This window comes from Capricornis sumatraensis, chromosome 2, assembly GCF_032405125.1.
Source record: "Capricornis sumatraensis isolate serow.1 chromosome 2, serow.2, whole genome shotgun sequence".
NCBI lineage: Eukaryota > Metazoa > Chordata > Mammalia > Artiodactyla > Bovidae > Capricornis > Capricornis sumatraensis.
Genome location: NC_091070.1, coordinates 220,742,186 through 220,763,393, shown reverse-complemented (window position 1 = coordinate 220,763,393; position 21,208 = coordinate 220,742,186). Strand labels below are relative to the sequence as shown.

At 58.8% G+C, this 21,208-nt stretch overlaps 1 protein-coding gene across 2 annotated transcripts in view; it reads left to right on the top strand.

The window, feature by feature from the left end:
* The window catches only part of HDLBP (high density lipoprotein binding protein), a 58,258-nt gene that overhangs the window by 30,269 nt on the left and 6,781 nt on the right, over positions 1-21,208 (top strand). For both annotated transcript variants that reach the window (XM_068966762.1, XM_068966761.1), the window contains exons 2-17: positions 2,155-2,219; positions 3,270-3,382; positions 4,941-5,098; positions 5,769-5,984; positions 10,377-10,583; positions 10,917-11,132; positions 11,553-11,759; positions 11,883-11,990; positions 12,649-12,753; positions 13,028-13,106; positions 14,351-14,490; positions 15,136-15,240; positions 15,362-15,475; positions 16,226-16,312; positions 16,439-16,570; positions 18,736-18,954. In XM_068966762.1, the coding sequence (XP_068822863.1) occupies positions 3,307-3,382; positions 4,941-5,098; positions 5,769-5,984; positions 10,377-10,583; positions 10,917-11,132; positions 11,553-11,759; positions 11,883-11,990; positions 12,649-12,753; positions 13,028-13,106; positions 14,351-14,490; positions 15,136-15,240; positions 15,362-15,475; positions 16,226-16,312; positions 16,439-16,570; positions 18,736-18,954 (2,169 nt within the window). In that variant the 5' untranslated portion in view covers positions 2,155-2,219; positions 3,270-3,306. The remainder of the gene's footprint in view (positions 1-2,154; positions 2,220-3,269; positions 3,383-4,940; positions 5,099-5,768; positions 5,985-10,376; positions 10,584-10,916; positions 11,133-11,552; positions 11,760-11,882; positions 11,991-12,648; positions 12,754-13,027; positions 13,107-14,350; positions 14,491-15,135; positions 15,241-15,361; positions 15,476-16,225; positions 16,313-16,438; positions 16,571-18,735; positions 18,955-21,208) is intronic.

The window sequence follows — 21,208 nt, the reverse complement described above, 5'->3', positions numbered from 1 at the left end:
TGAGATGGCCAGTGAGGGCGCCCAGGTAGAGGTGTCACCCGCCAGGAAGGCTCAGAGGGGGTCGAAAGACCTCCGGCGATGGGCATCGTTCTGCGGGGGGCAGTTTCCTGGGAGGGGGCATAGCAGGAGGGCTGGTGATGGCCCAGCGCCTCAGGGCTGAGGTCTGCACATGGCTCATCAGGTCGGCTCTAAGGTGGATTCTTTAAAGACGGGATCTTGAGATGTTTATAAGAAAAATAACAGCCTGCTTTGCTGAGATCAGACCTGATGTTCATCTGAGGCTCACTGTGGTCCATTCACTGCCATCTGTGACAACCGCCGCTCGAAATGCGGAGACTAGAGACCAGTGTATCCTGTCAAACCAGCTTGGGGTTGGTTTTCTGTGGGTCCACTCTGTGCGCTCAACTGCCCGAGGGCCTGTGCACACGTGCGGGCGTTCGGGGCTCTGATAGGCTGTCCCTCCTTGAGCCTCGTGGACTGAGGGTCAGTAGGGCAGCTGGCTGGGAGGAGCATGAGCGGCCTCTGCAGCGAGCCGCAGGAGTGGCCTGGTGTGTGACCCCAGGTGCGGGGTGGGGCTGGCGCAGCCCTGTGGCTAGAGCGGACGTGGCGGTGGTCACCCCGCTGTGCAGCCTGTCCTGTCCGGGAAGGCAGGGGCTGGTCGGCGGCGGGCCAGGAGGGTGGCCTGGCATCGGAGCGGTCTTGAGGGCGAACCCGCCTCTCAGAGGGCGGGTGTGAGTGGGTTTTGAGACGCTGTCGACACCAGGCGTGGGAGGCTCTTCAGGTGGAAGGTCAGCAGGCGCGGGGCTGCCTGGAGAGTGGGTGGGCCCCCGGGTCCCGGCATCAGTGGCGCTTTCCCGGGAGCACCCGCATCCTGGTCTGGGTGGGCTGTGCGTAGGCTGACAGCGCCCGGGGGGCCCAGGGCAGCTCACTTTTCACCTCTGCCCGGTGTGGATGAGCGTCCCTGTCGGTGTGATTTAATGGAAAAGTCTTTTTTCCTTGCCTTAGTCATTGAGACCTGCAGGTTAGAATCTGTCTGTAAATAAAATGGCCTCGGTCGTTTTGTATCCACCCTCACCCCTTGAGGACCACGTGTTGTATGTATTTGACGGGAATGGGCCTGCAGAGAGGGGCTGGCCTCTGGCTCACAGAACTTCCCCCATGTGACTCAAGTCCTTCCTTACGTTTAGAGGATTTTGGGGTTTTGTAGTTTTTAAATCCTGAAATACCACAGGTCTGTGTCCCCAGCTGGGACATTGAGACCTTTCAAATCCAGAGTCGCTGGCGCAACCCCGGTGGCTGTGCACCTGCTTCCTAGCTCCTGAGCACACTTGTCCTGTGAGTGAGATTGGAGGTGCTGCTCGCCATTCGGCGGGGTGCTCTTGCCACGGTTGTGACTTCCCCGTTGTGGGCCGTGCCCGCCCATGCAATGAAGTCTGCTTCGTCACGTGCATGTGGCAGCCTCGCCACCCTGAAGTCCCCCACGGCAAGGTGACCCACACCTCCTTCCTCACTGAGCAGCTCTTGGTCCTCCTAGGATGGCCTTTAAAGGTTCTTTCCAGCCCTGCTGTTTTATGGCCTGGTTTCTAAATCCCCAGTGGATTACAAGGGACTGAAGGACTTTCACAGGATAATAGCAAGAACAAAGTAACCACCAAAGACACCGGAGCTCTTAGATAGTAGCCCTCCGTCCTCCTGAGGAGCTCTGTGTCCCAGCGCACTCACTCCGTCAGGACACAGTGTTGCAGACCTTTTCCCTTTTGGCTCAGCGGAGACGAGCAACAGGAGGATGGGAAAAACACTTATCCGCAGGGGAACAAACAGCAGCTTTGTGAGAGTTTTACTCCAAGTGGTTGCGTGTGAGAGTTGCGGTTCCTAAGGGGTCACTCCCTGGGTCCCGGGAAGGTGCCTCTGCAGCTCAGGCTCTGCTGCAGGGTATCAGTCTGAAGCAGGCACGTGGCCTAATGGAAGGGCTTCTCCTTTTGTTTTTTTTCTGCCCCAAGAAATTTTCCTAGTATTGGTTAGTAGCCAAAGTGTAAATAAATAACACTTCGACCTTTTCTGGTTGAGAGGGAAGTGATCTGGGTTGTCGGAGGCAGATAAGTAACTTTTCTCTGGTTTTCTCCTTGCCGGTTCTCTCTTCCTGCCCTGCACCAGCAAAAGCTGGCAGGCTGACAGAGGCGGCCTCAGGACGGACCCTCCGGCTCCCGACCGTTTTGCTGGTGAGTGTGCCCGGCCTCCTGGCCCCGGGCTGCGTGTGCCCTTTCGCTGCGCATCGTCCTGCAGCTGCGCGCCGTGCTTCAGCGGGAAGCCCTGCCGCCCGCCTCCCAGTGTGGCGCGGGGCGTACCCCTGTGCCCTTTTGGGGGGTGGGCCATCTGGTTCCCATTGACTTTCAATCTTTTCTCCTTTTGGGTTTGCTGAGGGTATCTGATTTTGGACCTTGCTTCCAGAGCTTAATTTTTTTTTAATTTGGGGAGGGGTCTTACTGAATTGTAAAAATGATGGGAAAAAAACGCACTGAAAATGACTTGACTCTCTTACATTTTTTGCCTCAGTGACACAGAAACCCTGGGAGCGCGATTGCTCCTCTCTGTGCGTTAGTGTTGGCGTGCAGCTGGAGTTGGGGAGGGGCTCCCCCGTGCCACTGAGCCCCTTTTCCACACAGGCGCTGTGGCTCTGAGAGCCGTGTGCCCGGGTCCTGGGGCCGCTCCAGGTGGCGTCTGGAGGCCGACTGTGGGGCTCCTGCCCGACAGCAGAGCCACGTGCCCTCGGCTGGCCTCTCCGCCGCCGCCTGAGTGCCCCGGCTGGGAGGCGCCCGCGATCCACCCCGTGCTGCCACGCTTGTCCCCAGAGCAGGGAGGCTGCTCCCCCGCGGCCCCTTGTAGCTCCTGTCCTGCCGTGCATTGTATGAGCGTCAGGAGGTGTGGCGACAGCAGATTGACCACGTAGCTGAGGCTGTTGTCTGCAGAGCCCCTGGGGGGGACCTGTGGCTGGGGCCAGGGGCGCCATATGGGGCGGGGGTTCGGACGTGGTCTCTGCGGCCCCCGGGGTCCTGTGCTGAACCTGTCGGCCACAGCCTGCATCTGCTCCACCTTGGGCAGGGAGCCGGTTCTCCATTCCATCCCCTGGTTGGAGTCTGGGAGGCCCCTCACGTTGGCCGTGCTGGCGCAGGAAGCCGGGTGTCCCCTGCCAGTGAAGTGGCGCCGTCGTTGGCTGCGTGCACCCCTGGGTGGATGCCCCAGGCCTGCCTCTGACCCCCCTCTCCCCGCAGTGGCTCACCCGGATCGAGTGGCGCCCTGAGACCAACCATGAGCTCCGTTGCAGTTCTGACCCAGGAGAGCTTTGCTGAGCACCGCAGTGGACTGGTTCCGCAGCAAATCAAAGGTGAGGCGCCTCCTCACTCTGCTGGTAACCATGCAGCCTCTGCAGAGGTGCCTTTGCGCTCTGTGTTGTGAGCGGGCCTGGGCCCGGCAGTGCTGTGGGCTCCGTTTGCACCGCCCTTGTCTGCAGAGTGAGATTGGCCACGGGTCGCGGATGGATCGACAACAGACTCGAAATGTGGACAGTGTGGCAAGCCAGGGGTCTGGCCTTCGTGACTGACGGGTGCTCTTTCAGCATGCCTCCTTCCCTCGTGTGGAACTGGACCCGGGGCAGCTGGCAGAGGCGGACACTGGGCTGTCAGGAGATGCAGGCGTGGCACACGGGCCGCGGCGTCTCTCTCTGGTGCAGACGTGCAGACGCCTGCCTGACAGTCTTTTCTGTCCCTTCAGAATCGGATGCGTATTTATGGCTGCAGGACAGCCTGATTTGAGGGCTCCATGTCCATTCAAAGCCCTTCATCTGGACCTCGTTTTTAGAAAATCTTCAGTTGAAAGAGTAGCTTGTTCTACTATTTGTTGTTCCTAACACTCCTTAAAACTTTTCCAGTAACGGAATTGAGTATCAGTTCCAAAGTTTAATTAAAATTAAAGATGTATTTCGTTAGTCACAGCAACTGCATTTTGAGCAGCTCATCTCCAGGCAGTGGAGACCAGAACTGGCCACTTGCTTTGGTCCTTGGTGCCTGCAGGCTGGGCCTGCCCCGTGATCAAAGACCCTGTGGGGTCCGAATCCACTAGGGGTGGGAGCAGGCCCTGCCGGGCTCCAGCAGCTGCTCACATGGAGCCTTTCCTGGCCTCTAGGGCAGCCTGGCCACATGGCTGGGAGTGGTGACCTTGGAGTCGGACGCAGGCCAGCCTGACCCCAGAGGTTGTCCCTCTGCTGTTGGCCCCTGCCATTGCCAGACACCGCCCAGCCCGGGACCTCCGGGCATGACCCAGACAGGCACATTCCTGCTGGTGTAGAGGTGTTGGGTCAGCATGTGGACGGTGAGGGCCTGTGGGTGGAGCGGGCAGTGCAGGGGCCCTGATTCCCCTGGGTATCCCCTGTGGGTGGCGGGGGCGCAGAGACGCCGCTCTCGCGAGAGCCCTTCCAGCATCGCCTGTGGCACTGGGCACCGGCTGGAGTCTGCCTCAGGGTCCTCACGGGCAGTCTGGGCTGCAGCATTGTTTTCTCCTGCAGGTTTAAGAGCTGGCCATGTGCCAGGCGTTGGGGGGGGCGGGTGGGATTTGTTTTTAAGAATACAAGATTAGAATAGTCTTGAGGGATGAAAAATCTGTGCCAAGGCCTGCCTTCCAGGAGCTCACCCCACAAGGAGTTGTGGGGCCCAGGGTCAGAGCTGAGACTCCCGGGGAGGCTGTGCAGGGGCGGGGGTGCCCTCAGGTTCAGAGTGGCCCGGCCAGTGCACACGCTGACCTTGAGGGTGCTGAGCCTGCCGGCCTTGGGGCCCCTGCCCCGTGGCTGAGTGAGGGGTCATTGTCAGCCGCTAGTGCTGTCTCTTGGCATTGAAGTGCTGCTTGTGTTTTCTCCGTCTAATACTCTTGATCTGTGTTGGCCGGTCCAGTTGCCACTTTAACTTCCGAAGAGGAGAGCGACCCTCCAACCTACAAGGATGCCTTCCCCCCACTCCCCGAGAAAGCAGCCTGCCTGGAAAACGCCCAGGAGCCTGCTGGCGCCTGGAGTAACAAGATCCGGCCCATCAAGGCTTCCGTCATCACTCAGGTAGACGCTCCGTCCCACTTCACCTGCCGCTCCAAGTACGAAGCCATAGCAGCTGATGGGAAGCGGCTTGGTTGGTTTTGGTTTTGGCCAAGAGGCTTGCAGATTCCTCATTCCCTGACCAGGGGTTGAACCTGGGCCTTTGGCAGTGAAAGCAAAGAAGCCTGACCATTGGACCACCAGAGAAATCCCAGGGTTCTTGAACATCAAATATGAGATTGCTTTGGGCATGAAAAGGGGCCTCTGGATTAAGTCAGTCTCTTCCCAACCCTGCGCCCAGCCCGGGACATGGGTCAGAACACGTCCTCCTGCACACCCTGTGCCGTCTTCTTGTCCCACCCCAGGGTGGGCGGGGGGCCCGAGCCCGCTGTCCCCACTGCTCCCCCACTGCACACGCCCCTCCTCCACTTGGCGCCCCCCGACGTGGCTGGCCGGGCCCTCCCTGTCGCCCACGCCCCTAGCCCGCCCCCCTCCCAGTTCACTGCCTTTGCTGACCTGGCCCCCTGCTGCGTGGTGTCCCATGTCTTCATTTGTACCTGGGGTGGGGGGTTTCCACTTCACTAGGACAGCAGCCCCCTGCCCTTGGGCACTTCCTGCTGGTCTCTCCACGTGTCCGGTTCCTGGGCACCTCTTCTGTCCCCTTAACCTTCCCTCTTTGACCTTTTCTGAGCAGGTGTTCCATGTACCGCTGGAGGAGAGGAAATACAAGGACATGAACCAGTTTGGAGAAGGTGAACAAGCAAAAATCTGCCTTGAGATCATGCAGAGAACTGGCGCTCACCTGGAGCTGTCTCTCGCCAAAGACCAGGGCCTCTCCATCATGGTTTCAGGGAAGCTGGACGCTGTCATGAAAGCCCGGAAAGACATTGTGGCCCGACTTCAGACTCAGGTGCGTGCTCCCGGCAGGCCTTCCAGGGGGGGCATCTGGCCCTGTGGACACGGCCCCGACGCCATCATACGCTCTCCCCCAGGGGGCAGGGCTGGAGGGTCCAGGGTAGGACAGCAGCATTCAGAACCCCTGACTCTGCTAGTGGACAAGCAGCAGCTCGCTCATAGGCCCGGGACACCACCAGCTCTGCTCCGCAGGTGCAGGAGCTGAGAGCTAAGGGCCAGACGCCGGGGTGAGGACACGCGTGTGTAGATGAGCCACGTGAGCCGGTTCTGGCTCTGGGGGCCAGCAAATACGTGAGCTGTTTAAACACACACTCCCCACCCCGGGCTTGGGAGGTCACCAGTGCTGTCGTCCTTAGCCATCTGATGCCAGAACTTGGAACTGATTGGAGAACTGTTGTCGTAAAGAAGTAAATCAGTGATTGATGAGTTTTTCCCTTAACCCTGAGGTGAATGCAGAGAATGTTTATTAAAATGTAGGACGGAACTTTGGGTGGGCTCAGTTAGAAATGAGGGTTCTTCCAACCTGTTGCTGAGTCTCTTGAGCTTTGGGGGAGCTGGTCTCGGTGTAGGGGCTCCGAGATGGGAATCTGATGCATGGGGGGCTTCGTGGTGGCACTGTGCTGTGGAACCCTGGGCTCTCACACTCAAAGCTGAAAGGAACGTTCAGGGAGCTGGTCAGCTGTTCAGGGTAGGGGGTGGAGAGTGTGTCTCCGTCGCTGCACGTTGTGGCTGGTGCCGATGGGTCTGCTGGCCCGTGGGTTTTGACAGTGTCTGAGGCATTCCTCCCGCTCTGCTCCCCTCTGCCCCCCAGTTTTACTTTACAGCAAGCCCCAGATAGGTTCTCCTGCAAATAATTCCTGTGGGCTCCCTCTCTCCTGTTTCACTGACTAAAATCGCGTGTCGTTAGCTCACTTCTAAAAGTTGATAGTAGTTTGCTGATGTCCCCACGCCAGCCCAGGCGGCGTGAGGGTTTCCCGCTGCATCTCAGACGCTCCTTCCCCGCTGGGTTTTTACTCCGTGTCCAGCTGAGGCTGCCTGCCTGCTCATACCCCAGCAGGGCCCTCCTCACCTCTTCTTCGTGCTGCTGGTTGGTTTTGGGGGACACACAGATGTTTGGTGGTTCCACTGCCCCCCATTTTTCCTGAACAGTGGGGTCAGATCTGGGGGCTTGGCTGCTTCCGCGTTCATCCTGTGCAGTGAGCGAGCCTGTGGGTGGCGCTTCTGTGCCTGCTGCCAGCCTGCAGGTGGCCTGGTGTGCTCTTGTCTAGCTGTTCTGCCGGCCTTGCTTACTGCTGCCCAGGTTCACGCGGCTCGGAAACCTTGGCTCCCGAATCGTCGGGACAGGCACGATCCGTCGTTGGTCCTTTTCCCCTTGGTTTTCAGACCACACTGGCGCTCTGGCGCCTTCACTGCGGGTCTGTGCATCCTTTCAGTGTCATCGGGAACTTCCGGCGTGCTGATGAGCTGTGTTTTCTGCAGAGCTTGCCTCGTCTATGACCTGTGGGAACGCCTCAAGTGGGCACCGTGCCGCTTTCTGACATATCCATTCATCTGATCCACTTCCTGATTTCTCACCCAGAGAGATGTGTGGCCTGCTCCTCACTGCCGCTGCCACAGGCCTGAATACCCCAGAGCCCTGGAGGGTCACAGTGGGAAGCTGCAGGAGTTTAGACTCAAGTGTCTTTTAGGGTGAAAGACGTTTGGGCCCTGAGATCACTCAAGTAACTGTCTATCAAGGTCACGCTGTCATCTTGATACATAGCTTGTGCTGTATCTGATACGTAGTTAGGTTCATTTGCTTTTAGTTTATTTTCGTTTTTTAACCGTGCGTGCTCAGTCGTGCCTGACTCTGTGACCTCGTGGACCGTAGCCAGCCAGACTCCTTTGTCCATGGGATTCTCCAGGCAAGAATGCGGGAGTGGGCCGCTGCTTCCTACTCCAGGGGTCGCCCACCCCAAGGACTGAATTCACGTCTCCTGCGTCTTCCGCATTGACGGGCAGACTCTTTTTTTATTTACCCCTTGAGCCACCTGGGAAGCTTTCAGTTTTTTTAAAGGACTTAAACCTGTGGTCGCCAGGTGAGCCCCATATAAGGCCCTCCTGGCCCTGTTCTCCCCACTGGGTGGCCGTGCTTGGTCTTTGCGGGTGTGTCCTGCCGCTGAGGTGGGAGGCTGCCTCCTGGTGCAGCGGGTCCTGTGGTGCGCACAACGGCAGGCCGTGGCTCCCGCCCCCAGACCGGTGCCAGGCTCAGGTGTGCTGGGGTGAGCGCGGGCATGTGGGGCTGTGTCCCACCAAGCGCTGTGTGCACGTACGGTCTGCCGGTTTGCCCAGTGCATCTTGGGGGAGCTCTCCCAGCAGCAAGAGGCTGGTTCAGAGGGTACCTGCATCTGGAGTTGTGCTGAAGCAGCCAGACACCCCTGCCCTCGGCACTGTGTGTGTGCCCTCCTGTTGGCTTTCTCACAGCCTTGCCAGGGCCGTCAAACGCTCAGGCTTTGGACTCTGAAAGGAGGCTGCTAATACTCTTAATTTACATTTTCTCTGTGCACGCTCTGTTCTCTTCCCTCTGCTGTCAAGTTCAAGTTGTCCGTCTTGCTCGAGGTGCTCTTGAGAGCCCTTCCTCAGGAATGTATGTTCCCAGTAGCGCGTGCCCGTTTGCCATCTGTGTTTTGATCTTGGTATGTTTTGCTGTATGAGTTTCATTCTTACGTAGTCAAGTTCATTAAGTTTTTTTTTGTTGCTGCTAGGAAGGTTTCCTTTTCCTTTGGGTTGTAAGGAAGTTTATTCTTATTTTTCAGATGCTTGTAACGACGTTGTTATGTTTCCCTTCCTGGTCTGTTGGGAATTTGTGTGGATTAGCAGTTTTCCCGCGGCGGCAGGTCTCATCACGCCCTGCGTTTCCGTGCTGCCCTCAGCCTGCCCCTGGGTTCTGAGCTAGCCCGTCTCTCCATGTGCTGGCGCTCTCTGTGTTAGTGGCGGTGGCTTTAGACTGGCACCAGGTGCAGCTACTGCGAGCCTCCAGGATGTCCTACCCTTTCTGTCCCCTTCTGTTCTGCCCTGTGTGCATGCTCATCAGCTCTCTGCTCCGAGCGGCGCTAGACTCCCCAGGGCTGTGCCCTGACCTGGGGAGCACGTGTCCTGCCACCTCTGTTCTATGTCCAGCCACTGAGACGAGTGGTCTTCCTGTCGCGTCTTCTAACCACACGTTGTCAGTATGAGTTAGAGCTAATTTTTCTTTCTGTTCCAGTCAGTAAGAGTTGGGTGAAGTCGTGGTTTCTTCCGCCTTCCCTTGTGTGCAGTCTTGTGCCTCTTCCTGTCCAGCCTGTGTCTGCTCCGCTTTCTCGTGTCTCCTCTCGAGGGAAACACTCTGGGCAGAGGGTGGGCATGCAGGGCCTTGACACACGTGTCTCCCCCAGACAGGGTTGAGCGTGCACGTGTGCTTTATGTTAAAAATAGATATTCTTTGGTTTCTGTTTTCATGCAAATTTTTGTCACGAAAGGATTTAAATTTTATAGAGTTGATTGTTTGATTTTTCTCTTCTTAGATCTAGAAACACGATGAATTATATAAATGGATTTCCTAACGTTGAGCCATTTTTAGGATAAACCTCATTTGCCCACCACTCTCTGCGCCGTTTGCGAAGTGAGGACCTTGTCACTGCCTGTGATAGGATCCGACACTCCTTTTCTGAGCGTTGCTCACTCCGCTCTGAGGTGCAGCCCCTGGAGTGGCGGAGGGCTGGCTGCTCTGGGGTTTCCTGCTGCCCTGGTGTCGGGAGCCCTACGCCGTGCTTTTCCTGTTTTCTTTTTCACAGTCCTCTTGATTGATGACTGGTTTCAGTACAGGTTGGGAAAGAGTGGCCACCTCTGTCTCCTCCCAGAGTTTTCCCCTGTGACCTCAGAAAGCTGCTGAACTTCTGGCAGTTTGAAGATTTCGATTGTGTTCATTTTCTTTCCCCACACGAGTTGTCTGTTTTAACTGGTTGTGAGAGAGAGGGAGGAAGAGCCCTGCATACCTACACGCCGGGCTCATGTCTGACAGAGCGTCCTGCTGCAGAGACAGAATCCAGCCTGGCTAGTCAGCACGTGCCTGCCCTCTGGCTGCATCCTGCCTATTGTGTGGCGCCACTGAGACGGGAACAGGCTCGGGGCTGGCCGGGTAGAGAACTGACAGCTGGAGCTGGGAGGCCGGTTGTGTTCACACTCCCTGGGGCCCGCTGCCCAGAGGTGACGCTTCAGCTGAGCCTGCTCTCAAGCAGGGCCTGGGGCCGGGGAGGCGGGAGGCAGGAGGCGGTGGGACGGGCATCCCTGCACGGGCCAGCGTCGTGGAGAGCGGCTTTTCCAGAGCCTCCAAGTGGCTTCGTTTCCATTGGTCCTTTACCTGCCGTAGGCTTCAGCAACCGTCGCCATTCCCAAAGAGCACCATCGCTTTGTAATTGGCAAAAATGGAGAGAAACTGCAAGACCTGGAGCTAAAAACTGCAACCAAGATCCAGATCCCACGCCCAGATGATGCCAGCAATCAGATCAGAATCACGGGCACCAAGGAGGGCATTGAGAAGGCACGCCACGAGGTGCTGCTTATCTCTGCGGAGCAGGTGAGGCCAGCCTGTGCGTGCGGTGTGCGTGTATCACAGTGTGGGTGTGATCCCACCGACCCCTCGCTGGGTGCTCTCGCCTATCTTTCCCTCCTGTGTGCGTGTGGTGTGTGTGCATCGTGGTGTGGGTGTGATCCTGCCGACCCCTTGCTGGGTGCTCTCGCCTGTCCTTCCCACCTGTGTGCGTGTGGTGTGTGTATATCATAGTGTGAGTGTGATCCCGCCGACCCCTCGCTGGGTGCTCTCGCCTGTCCTTCCCTCCTGTGTGCATTAGAGAGAGACCCCACCCCGTCCACCCCCAGGCGGGCCCTCATGTCTGCCCCTCCCACCCAGGACAAGCGTGCTGTGGAGCGGCTCGAGGTGGAGAAGGCCTTCCACCCCTTCATCGCGGGGCCTTACAACCGGCTGGTGAGCGAGATCATGCAGGAGACGGGGACGCGCATCAACATCCCGCCACCCAGCGTCAGCCGCACCGAGATCGTCTTCACGGGCGAGAAGGAGCAGCTGGCCCAGGCCGTGGCTCGCGTCAAGAAGATTTACGAGGAGAAGGTAGCCGGCCAGGGAGGGAGGGGGACCAGCGCTGCCCTGGCCATGGCCTTTTAGTGATGCCCCGGTTCCCAAGGCCGAGCCCCACCTATGCTCCCCTGCCCTGCGTGCAGCAGGCACCCTGTCCCCAGCTGACCAGGCCTCTGAGGGAGCGGGGAGCCTGAGACGGTGGGCTCTGGGGTCTGAAACTGGCTCCTTTCTTTGGAGACAGGACGTGGCCTGTTGGTTTCCGCCCGGTTGCTGTGGTTAGTCAGCTTGGCGTAAACTCTGCAGCCAGCCTCCCAAGGCGAGGCCCCGGGCGGTGACGAGCAGAGTTCCTGGGGGCGGGCTGGGCGCCACCTTCACGTGGGGCTCAGCCACTGCACTCGGGGCCTGTGTCCTGTCCCTGCCCTCGTCACCCTTGTGCACGGCGCTCCTCCTCAGAAAAAGAAGACCACGACCATCGCGGTGGAGGTGAAGAAGTCCCAGCACAAATACGTCATCGGCCCCAAGGGCAACTCCCTGCAGGAGATCCTGGAGAGAACCGGAGTCTCCGTGGAGATCCCGCCCTCGGACAGCGCCTCTGAGACAGTGATACTGCGCGGCGAGCCTGAGAAGCTGGGGCAGGCGCTGACTGAAGTCTATGCCAAGGTGACCTCCGGGGGGTCAGAGCACTGGGGCGGGGGGCAGGGGGCGCTCTTCCTGGCACGCCCCCGGCCTGGTGGGCACGGGAGCAGACTCCGCAGAGCCATCCCTTGTTTCCTGGTTCCCTAGGCCAACAGCTTCACCGTCTCTGCGGTCTCTGCTCCCTCCTGGCTCCACCGCTTCATCATCGGCAAGAAAGGGCAGAACCTGGCCAAAATCACTCAGCAGATGCCAAAGGTGAGGGGGCTGGGCTCTGCTGTGCCGGTGGATGGTCCATCCCCTCTCCGGCACTCGTTCTGTCCTGTGGCTGCCTCTGAAGACCGCTGGCGGATTGTAGAGATGAGCTGTTGTGTGATTGTCAGCTGGTCCACGGTCACCAGGGAGAGCAGAACACTTTTTTTTTTTTTTCAAATATCCATGTTCCTTTGGGAGAGTGTCTCGAGAAGCATCTCATTTAGCTACGACACTGTTATGATTTGTGAGCAGTTATGTCCGAGAAGCCTGCAGTGCAGAGCCGGCGCTTGGGCCGCGGAGGGAGCGGGGGAGGCCCCTCCCTCCCCCAGTGCCCAGTGCTCCGGGGGCTGCAGTAGGTCGAGCGACCCTGGCAGGGACCCTGCGCATGGTGTCTCGTTTCTGTTCTGCTCAGAGTCCTGGTTCCCGTGGGGTAGGGGATGTGGGCAGTGCGGTTTGGGGTGCTTCTCAGTGGTTCTGGTGACATGCAGCGGGCCTCGCTGTTGGCACACGGTGGTTCCTGCCAAAGCCACGGTAGTCCCCACGTTCCCCCTCACCTGTTCTGGAGCCTGTGGGTGGGCCGCGGCCCCCGAGGGCAGCCTGGGCTCTGGAGGGGCTTCTGTGCCACGCTGTTCTCACGGATGGACGCGTGTTGGTGCGGCAGGTCCACATCGAGTTCACGGAGGGCGAGGACAGGATCACACTGGAAGGCCCCACGGAGGACGTCAGCGTGGCCCAGGAGCAGATCGAGGCCATGGTCAAGGACCTGGTAAGAGGTCCCCAGCCGCACCCCGAGCGCCAGCCAAGTGGGCACAGCCATCAAGGCCTCGGGGGGCCGGGGAGGGCCCGGAGTTCAGGACAGCCCAGGGAGAGGGCCCGCGCCCGGAAGGAGGGTCTTTTGGGGGGCCTGCAGCTGAGGGAGCAGGGCAGTGGCAGCTGCTGGCCTCCAGACTTCGGTCATGGCGGCCTGTCTGTCTGTGGGGAGATCTGGGCGCATGTCATGGACTCCAGTCTCCACAGTCTGCTCTGTGCACCCCCTGCAGATTAACCGGATGGATTACGTGGAGATCAACATCGACCACAAGTTCCACAGACACCTCATCGGGAAGAGCGGAGCCAACAGTGAGTGAGGGGGCGCTCCAGGTCGGAGGGTTCCCTGCAGAACCTTGGACAGGGCCCCCCAAGGCTGGCGCTGAAGGTGCACGGGCCGTGTCCTCGCGTTGAGCCAGACCTGCTGGGCTGGGCTCTGCCTGCCAGAGCCCTCGCAGACGCCACTTGACCACATGCCTGCTGGGCGAGCGGCCTCAGCTGAGGACCGAGCCCTGAGTGGGCCAGCAGGGAGCCGCCGAGAGAGTGCTCTGCCCGCGTCCACAGGTGTCGGGCGTGGTTCAAAACCCAGGCCTCCCCTCAGTGTGACTGCGCAGCCCCACGGTGCTCTCCAGCCCTGAGCAGCCTGCCCCTGGCCGTGACCCCTGCTGCAGGTGAAGGGGGCCACCCCGTGAGCCTGCGCTCCTGAGGTCCACCCCGTGCGGTCCTTGCTTGCTCAGAGTCTGCAGGGGCGAGTCGCGGCTGCCCAGGCCTTGCGCTCACCTTCACAGAAGATGGGGGCGGGTCCTGACGCTGACTCCTGGGTTCTGTACCCAGAAGGACAGGCCACTGTGGTGTCTGCTGTGCTTTCTCCTGGTTCACTTGCTCGCCTTGATTTTGTTTCATGTAAACTCTGCTGCTTGTCTGCTGTGTCCTTGGTTCTTGTCCTACAAAGACCAACCTAGAGCAGCCCCACCCCACAGAGACCGCCCCGAGCAGGCAGCTCCCGGCTGTGTCTGCGTGTGCACAGCCCCTCCTTGGCGCCCCTCTGAGGAGCTCGGTTCCCCTTGACTATCCAGTGTGCAGAATGCCGACCCTGTTTCCTGGTGGGCAAGCCTGGGCCTCTGTTGACAGGGGGTGACAGGAGGGCTGAACAATCCACTGGTTTTGCAGACAGTGAGGGGTGCAGTCTGTCTAGACAGCGTGGCCCCATGGGGCTCCATGGGGGTGCTCTCATCTTCAGGCACTGTGGACTCCTCTGGGTTACATGGCTGGTTTTTTACTGTGTTTTCTTGAGAGTGGTTTTTTCTAAGCTGGAGCGTGAGCTGCCACAGTGGTCTCGGTCCACATTAGTGCCGCCCCAGCACGCCCAGCCCGGCCGTGTCTCGGGTGCTGGGCGGGGAGAGCTCTCAGGGAGGCACCAGCATGTGGTCCCTCTGGGTGGTGGCCAGCCGGGGCTCCTCGTGGGGCTCAGGAAGGCCTCTCGCCCTGCCTGTGGGTGGTGGCTCGGGTCGGGGCCGGGGTGGCTCTGCGCCCAGCGGTGTCTGCCATGTCCCCAGTAAACAGAATCAAGGACCAGTGCAAGGTGTCTGTGCGCATCCCGCCCGACAGCGAGAAGAGCAGCCTGATCCGCATCGAGGGTGACCCGCAGGGCGTGCGGCAGGCCAAGCGGGAGCTGCTGGAGCTCGCCTCCCGCATGGTAAGCCCGGCCGGCCCGCGCTGCGCCCCTACAGCGGGTCCGCGGCCTTCCCCGACGCAGCGCCCAACAGCAGGGGTGTGCTGGCACCCTGGTGGTTCCCACGTGCAGCTGTGGTCGAGGCTCATGGCCTGTGTTGTCTGCACAGCGGGCAGGGGGGCACGTCTCTCCCCTCCCCCAGACCAAGCTGCGGCCTCCACGCGGGAGCAGACAGGTGTCTGCCTGCTCTGCATGTCTCGTCTGGAGCCCCTGGCGTTGTGGACAGGGCTCCCTGGCTGCTCGCGTGTCCCCGCGTCCCAGCTCTGCTCGCTGCTCCATGCAGCATTTCCCCTGATGGGGGAGCCTGCCCCGAGAGGAGGCTGTGGGCCACGAGGCTTGCAGCCTCTCCCGTGGTGGTCCACGTAGGGGAGCGTCTGAGCCACACTCTGCAGGAGGCCTGGTTCCCGACCGCAGGCAGACGCGCTGGATGAGCGCTGCGGGCGCTGCCGGGTCAAGGGCCCTGCTCAGCTTCGCGTCGTGCTTTGCTCCCACAGGAGTGTGCGGCGTGGCCGCTGGTGGAGACCACGGGTGCTCTGTAGGGGCGCTCTGCCCGGGGCGACGCCTGGGGCTGCACCTGGTCCCCCTCAGTGTACTCTGTCGTGTTTTTAGGAAAATGAGCGTACCAAGGATCTAATCATTGAGCAGAGATTTCATCGCACAATCATCGGGCAGAAGGGTGAACGGATCCGTGAAATTCGGGACAAATTCCCAGAGGTAAAGCGTCCCCAGCGGCGCCCTTCACCGCCGTCTCATCAGCAGTTGGAAAAGGGGTTCAGTGTTGTGAGGTCCAGTCCGTGTTGATTATCGAACTTGATCTCCCGATTATTTGTTCTAGGTTATCATCAACTTTCCAGACCCAGCACAAAAAAGCGATATTGTTCAGCTCAGAGGGCCCAAGAACGAGGTGGAGAAATGCACAAAGTACATGCAGAAGATGGTGGCCGACCTGGTGAGGGGCACTACCGCCTTCTGTCGGAACAGCGTGAGGGTGATGTGGGGCTGGGGGTCCCCTGAGCCCGCTTCAGGGAGCACTCTTGGGCACCGGGGCGGCCCGCCCTCAGTGTTCAGACCGGCAGAAAGGGCTGTGACCTCCGTGTCCGGTGGGGGACCACCTTGCCGTGCAGGTTGCTTTCTTTCCTGGGGGGTCCTCAGATACCTCGTGAGAGAAACTTTCCCACCCAGTAAGCAGAGGGGTCTGCTGAGTTGCATGAGGCATCATTTACTGATTGGTCGTTTTTCTCGAAACTTGGAACGTGAAGAAGTGGTTTGGAAAGTGGTAAGGCGGCGGGTGGCCAGTGCCCGGGGGCTTCCCGGCGGTTTTCTGGGACTTGGCCTCACCCCCTCAGGAGGCACTGCCGGGTGGTGGGTCCCGCGGCCCTCCTCCATGTGTGCTGCGCTCACGCACACCCAGGCTGGAGCTGCGGCCTCTGGGCGTGTCCAGGCTGTGAGCCGCAGGTGTGAGGCGCCTTCCCGGGGGATGGGGGCCTCTGTCCGGACCCTGCGGCCGCCAGACAGGCACACTGGTCAGTCAGTCGGCTGTGGGCTCAGTTGCCTCCGGGCTCCTGGCAGACTCTGGGGTCAGACAGGGAGGGGAGTGGGCCCCGGCCTGTCTGTGTCACAGGAGCCCGTCCTCTGGTCTGGCCTTTGGGCCTGGGAGGGTCTTTTCACTCGACTCATTGTGCCATCCTTGGTTTTTAAGGTGGAAAACAGCTATTCGATTTCTGTTCCGATCTTCAAGCAGTTCCACAAGAACATCATCGGGAAGGGAGGCGCAAATATTAAAAAGGTGACCCGCTGGCACGTCTCCCCTCACCTCGCCTCTGCCCGCCCTGCCCCGAGCTGGCCTAGCTTTAATGCAGGGGTGGGGGCTGGGGAGTTGTCGTCAGCTCCTCACAGGCCTCTCTCCTTGCAGATTCGGGAAGAAAGCAACACCAAAATTGACCTTCCGGCAGAGAACAGCAACTCGGAGACCATCGTCATCACTGGCAAGCGGGCCAACTGCGAGGCCGCCCGCAGCCGCATCCTGTCCATCCAGAAGGACCTGGTAAGGGGCGGGGCGGGTGGGCCAGCAGCCTGCCACCTGTCCCCGGCCTGTTGAAACCCACACTTCTTTCTCTTTGGGGGGTGTTTTGAGAGAGTAAAAGGCAAGAAATGGCCGGTGTAGAGAGTGCAGTTTGCGTTGTAACGTGTGACTGGTCCTCAGGGGTCCCCACCACAGCACCCTTGTGGGTCCAGTGCCCGTGCTGTACTTCTCCACACACCCTTGCCCCCCGCACCCCGTTCTCTTGGTGACGCCCGGCAGCGTGCTGGGGGCTGCTGCTGTCTCTCGGCTCTGTGCCAGCTGTCTCATTTCCTTTGGCCCTCTTTTGACTGGGGTTTCATGGCTCCGTTTCCCTGCTTTGGGCCTGTGACCAGGGTTTCATGGCTCCGTTTACCCCTTTGGACCTGTGACTGGCGTTTCATGGCTCCACCCCTGCTTTGGGCCTGTGACAGGGTTTCGTGGCTCAGTTTCCCCCTTTCGGCCCGTGACTGGGGTTTCGTGGCTCCACCCCCGCTTTGGGCCTGTGACCCGTGTTTCGTGGCTCCGTTTCCCCCTTTGGGCCTGTCTGTTTCCCTGTTTGATGTCAGGGGCTGCTTCAGGGGTTGGGGCATCTGGCTGGCTCAGTGCTGCTTGGAATGCAGGGTAAGGGCCTGAGAACGGTGGGCCCGCAGCCGCTGTGCTGTCCACACATTGCAAGCCCCACACGCTTCCTTAACCTTTGTGTTTAAATGTCCAGTTATCTTTTGGAAGGTTCAAACAATAAGAAAAAGTCAGGCCACACGTACTTAGCACGTACACGAGCCTTCTGCGCCAGCCGTTCGTGCCTCCCTTCCCCAGCCCATGCAGCCCTTGACCCTTCGCTGGCCCCACGGTTGGCCTTTATGTTGGCTTGTCATGTAGCTGGAGTGGCATGTGGTCCTTTCTCACTTGGTGATGAGATGGGTTGCGTGGTGTGAGGAGGGCGTGTTTCTGTAAGGGGCATCCTCCACAGCGGCTGCACCACCTCACGTCCCCAGCAGCCTCCACACCTCCGGCTGCTGGGTTTCGCTCTGTCCTTTGCCTGCGTGTCTCCCGTGTGGTCCACGAGACAGCTGGTGTCACCCTGCGAGTTTGCTCTTCTGGCTTGTCTGATGATGAAGCCAGTCTTCTAGCAAGTTCTGATGTGTCTTAGTGTCATTTCACTCATGTTTCTTTGCTTGGAGTTCCTCAGACTTCTTGTATATGTGAGTTTAGAGTTGTCCTGAAATATGGAAAGATCTGGGGACTTCCCTGGCGGCGCTAAGACCGCACGTCAAGCAGAGAGGGGGCAGGGCCAGTCCTTGGGGCGGGGGGGGGCACTGTTGATAAGCTCCCACATGCTGAGCAGGATGGCCAAAAAAGAAAATCCAGCCAAAGAAACAAATAGCTCCTGGTGTTTATGCCACTTTCCATATGTCGTCCTCACCGCTTAAGTTCAGTTTCAGCCCTTTGTTGTTATGCTTGACACGGTCAGCCTTGCTGTTGGCTTCTGGACCACGTGCAGTGCAGTGGAAACACCCGCTTCAGGGTCCTGGGCCACTGGCTCTCACGTCCGCCTCGTTTCGGGCTGTTTTCCATCATTCAGTCCCATGATGGCGTGTGTTTTCTCATTTCTTTGCATGCCCAGTTTTTCTGCTTGTTGTTTGTTTTTATTGGATGCCAAATGTTATGAAGTTTACTTTGGTGTATAGTAGGTATTTTCTGCGTTCCTATAATGGATCTTCAAGCTTTGTTATTTCACAGCACTTTACTCCTTTTGGGCTTGCTGTTTAGACTTGTCAGGTGGGGTCACAGTGCTGAGTCGAGAGCCAGTGGCTTCTGCAGCGCAGCCTGGCTCCCTGCACATCCCGCCATGAGCCTGCGGTACTCTGGCTGCCCGCCCCCTGAGCGTCCCGCTGTGAGCCTGCGGCGCTCCCTGGACGGTCGGCGCTGCATCCTTGGTGTGGGACTTGGCCGGGAGCAGGGCCAGGTGCGGCCTGCTGGCTCCGCCTCCAGCATCTCACCACTGTGCCCAGTGGAGGAGGGTGCAGTCCTGCCTTGACTCAGGGCGGGGTCCTGGCTTACAGGGCGCTTGGGCAGGCTGGCCCTGGGCTCTGCGGCGGGCCTGCCCTTCTGGCCACACAGGCCTTCTCCCTCATGTTGGATTCCAGGCCAACATCGCCGAGGTGGAGGTGTCCATCCCCGCGCGACTGCACAACTCGCTCATCGGCACCAAGGGCCGCCTCATCCGCTCCATCATGGAGGAGTGCGGCGGCGTCCACATCCACTTCCCTGTGGAGGGCTCGGGCAGCGACACCGTGGTCATCAGGGGCCCGTCCTCGGACGTGGAGAAGGCCCGGAAGCAGCTGCTGCACCTGGCAGAGGAGAAGGTGAGCGCCGGTCGGGGTGGTCTGTGCTCACGTCCCGCTGGAGGCCCTGCACAGCCTGTCTCTGCGGCAGGTTAGAGCACATCTGTGCACACGCATGTGTCTCCTGAAGGGCCTCTCCAGGCCGGATACCTGCATGTTCAGTGGAGAAAATTTGCTGCTGGGCTTGTTACGTGGGGCTTTTTCCTCCTAAGCATGCTTTGCATACAGGAAGTCTCCGTGCGTGGTTCTGGGTTAGCAGGCCTGCATTCAGGGGACCCCCCCCTCCCACTCAGGAATGCCCTTTGACAGGCGCCGCTTCCCATGGGCCTCCACTGATCCAGTCGCTCTGCCCCTTTGTCACAGCGCCCCTGCGGCTGTTTCTGGCCTCCGCTGTCTCAGCGGCGCGACGGGGTGACTGCCGCGAGACAGCTCAGGGCCCTCAGCATTGTGCTTGTTGAAACTGCTCTGGCTCCTCCAGGCTCTCTGCCTTCCCATGTGCACTGGAACCAGCCTGTCAGTCTCTTGGGGAAAGTCTGTCTTGACTCCCAGCTGGAGCTGTGTTGAGTCTGAAGATGAGATGCCGGAGGACTGCCACCCCGACAGTTTGGAGCCCTCCAGGGTTTACACCGCTTGGTTTTCACTGGCGCTTTGTCATTCTTAGCGTGAACATCTTGTTCATCGTGTTTGGCTCGTGGCTTTTTGATTTTTAGTGAGATTATGAATGGCACTGTTTTACCCGTCTCCATTTATCACGTATATAGGAGCAGACGAGAGCCTTGCGTTCGGGCCGTGCTTCTGGTCTACGGCCCGCTCATTAGTGGCAGCACCTTTCTTGTGGACTCTGGCGAGCTTTCCGTGTGACGCACACCGTGTGTGGATGGGCAGCTGCAGCTCTTTCTCGCTGGCACGTCACCTGTGCGTCCTCTTTCACAGGGCCGCTCACTCTTCCTGTGTGCTGCTGGGCAGCGCGACGAGCAGACAGCCTGGCCGGCTGCGGCGCGGGGCGGGCTGGGTCTTTGGCAGCTCTTCCAGCTGAGGAAGTTCCCTTCTGTGCTGGGTTTGCAGAGAGTTTTTATCAGGAATAGGTGTGGGATGTGTTGAGATGCTTGCCTGGTTTTTCTTTCTCTAGTATAAATGCAAGGTTGATTTAGTGTTTGACCACCCTTGAAGTTTCTGGGGTGGGCCCACTTGATAATGATGTATCCTTTTATCACATCGCAGGGATGGGCTCCCTGACTCGTTCAGTTCAGTTCAGTTCAGTCGCTCAGTCGTGTCCGACTCTTTGCGACCCCATGAACGGCAGCACGCCAGGCCTCCCTGTCCATCACCATCTCGCGGAGTTCACTCAGACTCACGTCCATCGAGTCCATGCTGCCATCCAGCCATTTCATCCTCGGTCGTCCCCTTCTCCTCCTGCCCCCAGTCCCTCCCAGCATCAGAGTCTTTTCCAATGAGTCAGCTCTTCGCATGAGGGGGCCAAAGTACTGGAGCTTCAGCTTTAGCATCATTCCTTCCAAAGAAATTCCAGGGCCGATCTCCTTCAGAATGGACTGGTTGGATCTCCTTGCAGTCCAAGGGACTCTCAAGAGTCTTCTCCAACACCACAGTTCAAAAGCATCAATTCTTTGGCGCTCAGCCTTCTTCACAGTCCAACTCTCACATCCATACACGACCACTGGAAAAACCATAGCCTTGACTAGACGGACCTTAGTCGGCAAAGTAATGTCTCTGCTTTTGAATATACTATCTAGGTTGGTCATAACTTTTCTTCCAAGGAGTAAGCGTCTTTTAATTTCATGGCTGCAATCACTATCTGCAGTGATTTTGGAGCCCCCCAAAATAAAGTCTGACACTGTTCCCCCATCTGTTTCCCATGAAGTGATGGGACCAGATGCCATGATCTTCATTTTCTGAATGTTGAGCTTTAAGCCAGCTTTTTCACTCTCCATTTTCACTTTCATCAAGAGGCTTTTTAGTTTTTCTTCACTTTCTGCCATAAGGGTGGTGTCATCTGCATATCTGAGGTGATTGATATTTCTCCGGCAATCTTGATTCCAGCTTGTGTTTCTTCCAGTCCAGCATTTCTCATGATGTACTCTGCATATAAGTTAAATAAGCAGGGTGACAATCTACAGCCTTGACGTACTCCTTTTCCTATTTGGAACCAGTCTGTTGTTCCATGTCCAGTTCTAACTGTTGCTTCCTGACCTGCATATAGGTTTCTCAAGAGGCAGGTCAGGTGGTCTGGTATTCCCATCTCTCTCAGAATTTTCCA